A 4,965-nucleotide genomic window follows, 5' to 3' on the forward strand; every position below is an offset into this window, starting at 1 on the left:
AAAAAAGTAGTCATTTTTTTCACCGTCGGTCAGCGCATGCGCGGTATTAATCCATCAGCCTTCACAATTGTCGCGCTGTGATGACGTTGAGGGAACTGTTCGGGAAGCTTGCAAAACAATTGCGTCAGAAGCTCGCGCGCTAGTGTACTTACGTATAGCGGCCACTTCTCCTCGAGACACCTCAACAACTACGCACTATACTCGTAAGTGACCTTCATTTGTCGTCTCAACAATCTATGGAGCTGAAATGACTAAGAACACTCATTGTGCGCATTTATACCATGGCCTGACGATATAAATGTCATGCGAAACGTCAGCTAAGTTCGGTTAGCTTCTCGTCTGGTTTGGGCATTTCCTGACTGGCAGGCATGTTATTTGACCATCGACCTGAATGTTGTCCTTCTCCGTCCCAGGCTGACACCCAAACCCAACCATGCTCGTGACAAGGCTAACATGTTTGAGGAAACTCCCCTCGCTTGCTGCCGGGCTCCGTCCCGGGCTGACGAGCGCCTCCCCCGGCCTCAAGATCAAGCCATGCCCGGTCCTGTTTACACCGCAGCAGGTACTGACGATGGAGCCTGGAGTCAAATCGTTTTCGGTTTTTGTTTCTCATAACGTTTTTGGGGCAGGGTTTGTCCTCCAAGGCTCGATTTGGATTCCGCCGGCTGAGGACGACAAAAGACCAACTCAAGGAGGCGGCTTTTGAGACCACCACAGGCACGGCTATTAAAAGTAAGTATAGTATGAAGGCTATCACGATAGATTGAAACAAGGTCATCGAGTGTTATTTTGCTTCAGTTGACAGCATGGGAAGAATGATTCTGGCCGGGGGTGCCGCTGTCGGACTGGGAGCTTTGTGCTACTACGGCTTGGGAATGTCCAACGAGATTGGTGCCATTGAGAAAGCAGTGTAAGTAAAAGGCCGACCTTTAGACCGTATTTGGGGGTAAAACGAGTTCTGCTGTGTGATAATCTAAAATTTGGTGAAATGTGGCAAAATATTATTCTTAACTTGCTTACCTTTTGCGCAGGATTTGGCCTCAGTACGTGAAGGACAGGATCCATTCCACCTATATGTACTTCGCGGGCAGCGTGGGGATGACGGCTCTGTCGGCCGTCGCCGTGGCTCGAAACCCGGCGCTTATGGGGCTCATGATGAGAGGCTCGTGGATGGTGGGGTCGCTTTTCAGAAAAGTCCTCTCAGTCCAGTGGAGAAATTCATTTTTTCCACCCTCTCTCTTTCCAGGCTATCGGCGCTACCTTTGCAGCCATGATCGGTGCTGGCATGCTTGTTCGGTCCATCTCGTATGAGAACAGCCCCGTACCCAAGCATCTGGCTTGGATGCTGCATGCAGGTGCGTGTACTTGACGCTAGGGGACAGTAATGTATGGTTATCAACATTGTAAAAGCAAGTATCGCCTGAGAATGTAGCAATTTATCTATCATTGTAGTAATCAATAAATAAAAAATGACAGACATTCTGCTCCTAACGTTGTCATATTATAGTACAAGTACTCCTCTAATATTAACAGGTAGTGATACTTTACTTAGGAAATATGTACATTAAAAGAAATTCAATTTTTTTAAGTGTCAAAACAAGGCATGCTACACAAATACATTTAGCGTCAGTTAAGTCTAGCTGAAATGTCTTCAATGTCATTTCAAGTGTAGTTTTTCTTACCTCAACTTAAGAATCGCTGGTCAAAAAGCAGGTGAAAATCTCATGGCGTCATCAGTATAAGGTTTGTGTTTTTCCATCTAGGTGTGATGGGTGCCGTGGTGGCCCCCCTCACTCTCCTGGGGGGACCCCTGATGATGAGAGCCGCCTGGTACACGGCGGGTATCGTCGGCGGGCTGTCCACGGTGGCCATGTGCGCCCCCAGCGAGAAATTCCTCAACATGGGCGGACCGCTGGCCGTCGGTTTCGGGGTGGTCTTCGCCTCCTCTATTGGTGAGCGCACGCAAACGGGGGCGGCTGCGATCGTTGAAACTGGGAATTTGAGTGGTCTTCCTCCCGTCCACAGGGTCCATGTTCCTGCCCCCCACCTCGGCGTTTGGGGCCGGGCTCTACTCCGTGGCCATCTACGGCGGCTTGGTGCTCTTCAGCATGTTCTTGCTCTACGATACGCAGAAGGTCATCAAGAAAGCGGAGACTCATCCGTTTTACGGCGTGCAAAAATACGATCCCATCAACGCGTGAGTCGCACTCTGTAAAGATAAAGCACAGATTTGACATTAGAATTGTCGTCCAGATTGTCATGCCAAATATTGTGTTTCAGGTGTATGGGGATTTATATGGACACGCTCAACATCTTCACAAGGCTGGTGATGATCCTTGCAAATGGCGGTGGAAGAAGAAAGTGAATGACTTGGCGCCGATAATTTTTTTTTCTTTAGTTGTAAACAAAGTGTCAATAATCAGCTCAATGGTTTTTGTGTAGGATTTGAAGAACAATGCTATGCATAGAGGACCAATTTGAACATATTACAATAAAAACAATGTCATTTAGCAGCAAGGGAAGAGATCCTAACTTTACATGGTAAGAAAACTGAAAAAAAGCTTTTTCAAGCAGTTAAAGCTCACTCTGATGGTGGAAGTGGATTTGCTTCATGCATGTCAGTTATAATTTACAATTTCCTATTTATTTCTTGCGCATTCATGATACAGTGGAGTGGAAAGATGTTTGTTTCTAAGGGAACAGTGTTATTTTAATAAAGTAAAGGAAAGACATGATATTTTGGTTATTTATAGCAGAGCATGGTATAATTTTAATGGTCCGGCCCACTTGACATCTCCCTAGGCCGTATGTGGCCCACGATGCCAAATGAGTTTGACACCCCTGGTATATAGTAAGGCTTTTTTTCTTTAAAAAACGACATAGTATAGTAAGGCTTTTTTTCCTAAAAAACGACATAGTATAGTAAGGCTTTTTTCCTAAAAAACGACATAGTGTATATAGTAAGGCTTTTTTTCTTAAAAAAAAAACGACATAGTATAGTAAGGCTTTTTTTCTTAAAATACGACATAGTATTTAGTAAGGCTTTTTAATTTGTAAAAAATGACCATGTATAGTAAGGCTTTTTTCTTTAAAAAATGACCATGTATAGTAAGGCTTTTTATTTTTTAAAAATGACCATGCAAAGTAAGGCTTTTTATATTAAAAAAAAAAACGAACACACTCTTTTACAGCATCAAGACTACAAAAATGGCGACTATAGTACGTCATCTTCCAAACATGCTCACTGAGTCGGGAGGACAAATCAGCTCCTATGGGCGTGGTTACGCCCATTGGTGACGCAGATGCTTAAATTATGCACCTGCGCAGCATCTCGCCCTTTAGCGCAGCCATTTCCATGCCGTCGGTCGAACGACTAGCACCCAAACGAGGTAAGCCCTAGACTAGAGCAATTTACTGGCCTATGTGCATTTTTAACACCCTACCGGGAGATTTTTTTAGGAATCAATTGAGCCAAAACGCCAACAAATCTGTTAGTTTATTGCCAGGTCGAACACACCGTCGACATTTAAAGTATGGACTCCTTGGCATGTCATTAGCTAGCTTAGCATTAGCCTCACGACATTTGACTTCAAAAGTATTTTGTCCGTATTCACTCCATTATTGAGTCGTGGGGAAGACTTCATTTTATCAAACAAAGCCGAGATATCAACGGTCAGTTTGCCAGGTGAAGGTGTGTTGAATGTAATGATAGTTTTCACTGCGATTGCTAAACGCCCTGTTCCAATTTGTAATTCTGTTTTAAACAAAAATCATTGATACCAAAATGGTTAAGCCGACTTTGTCCTAGTTTTTAACATCAGTCTGTATATTGAATCGCTTTGTCTGGAAAGGGGAAATTAGCACCGAGCACTCACTAACTTATTTTCATTCTTTATCTTGATCATTTACTTTAAGATTTCTCTTTCCTGTAATAATTGTTTGCACTTCCCAAATAGCTTGGTTAAATCAAGATGAAGCTGTTCCCGTGTGTCCAGAACCATGCACACCCTTGAGGGGAGAGGAGACTGGGCCAAGGTATCAAGGTAATACTAATGACCAAAAAAACCCACCTAAACACATCTGTTGAATCTCCAGTCTCTGTACAGTGGGACCTTGTCATACGACCGCTCGTCATACAAAATGCTCGTCTTACAACCGCCAACATTTTATTACTATTAAACCACTAGTTATGTGTTACTTTGTTAATAGATGGCGAATTAGAATAAATAAAACATGTTTTCCAATCCAATATCCTGTTTTTGGTGTTTTTTCAGAGGGCTGGAACAAATTAATTTGTTTTCCATTCATTTCAATGCAAAACGTCCGCTCGAGTTACGAGAATCTCGTCATACGAGCTCATTTCCGGAACGGATAAAGCTCGTATCTCGAGGTACCACTGTATATGATAACTTTTGCTCTTTGTTTTTGCACGCACTAGGTCCATGGTGATGTCCAGACCCTGGAGGACCAGGTGATCTTCCCAGGTTGCCCACTTAAAGATGATGTATCGTCTCTGAACTCTGCTCTGAGGTTAATATATTGTAGAGTATCCAAGTCAAAACATTCCAATCTCACATTATTTTATTGACTAAAGTTGCAATTTACTAACCCCCCTCTTATTTTATAGGTGATGTCCCGATCCCTAAGGTGAGGAGGATTTCTTTTTTTTTTTTCAATCAGAAATTTCAATAAAAGAGATTTGAGTGTCATTTGTCTTTGTTAAAACACTTGGAGAAAAAAGACCCAAGACCCTCAATGGTCTTTTTTTTTTCCTTTATTTTTTTGGTGTTTATATTCTAAGTCTTTTTTGTATTTTTGATGTAATTTATTCTGTCTACAGGTGGAGACAACTGGCCAACCAATGTGATATATCCTAAGTGTGCAAATATATTTCTTTTAATAAAAGCTCTAAAATGGCATGTTGCTTGCATTCCTTTACTAGTTCTATGAAGAAAAATACATGAG

General features: G+C 42.6%; 1 protein-coding gene and 1 long non-coding RNA gene across 2 annotated transcripts; both read left to right on the top strand.

Annotated features, from left to right (window-relative positions):
• The first annotated feature begins 57 nt into the window (after positions 1-57).
• Positions 58-2,735, top strand: ghitm (growth hormone inducible transmembrane protein). Its single transcript, XM_077626656.1, has 9 exons — positions 58-203; positions 414-562; positions 630-732; positions 799-910; positions 1,032-1,173; positions 1,247-1,355; positions 1,764-1,952; positions 2,026-2,197; positions 2,281-2,735. Exons 2-9 carry the CDS (start codon positions 434-436, stop codon positions 2,363-2,365), a joined length of 1,041 nt encoding a protein of 346 aa, XP_077482782.1. The 5' UTR covers positions 58-203; positions 414-433; the 3' UTR covers positions 2,366-2,735.
• A 542-nt stretch (positions 2,736-3,277) lies between these two features.
• Positions 3,278-4,919, top strand: LOC144093068 (uncharacterized). Its single transcript, XR_013306208.1, has 5 exons — positions 3,278-3,389; positions 3,957-4,043; positions 4,439-4,530; positions 4,628-4,647; positions 4,841-4,919. It is a non-coding gene; the product is annotated as an uncharacterized LOC144093068 (long non-coding RNA).
• Positions 4,920-4,965: the final 46 nt, after the last annotated feature.

The sequence above is a fragment of the Stigmatopora argus genome, chromosome 18 (genome assembly GCF_051989625.1).
Source record: "Stigmatopora argus isolate UIUO_Sarg chromosome 18, RoL_Sarg_1.0, whole genome shotgun sequence".
Classification (NCBI taxonomy): Eukaryota; Metazoa; Chordata; class Actinopteri; order Syngnathiformes; family Syngnathidae; genus Stigmatopora; species Stigmatopora argus.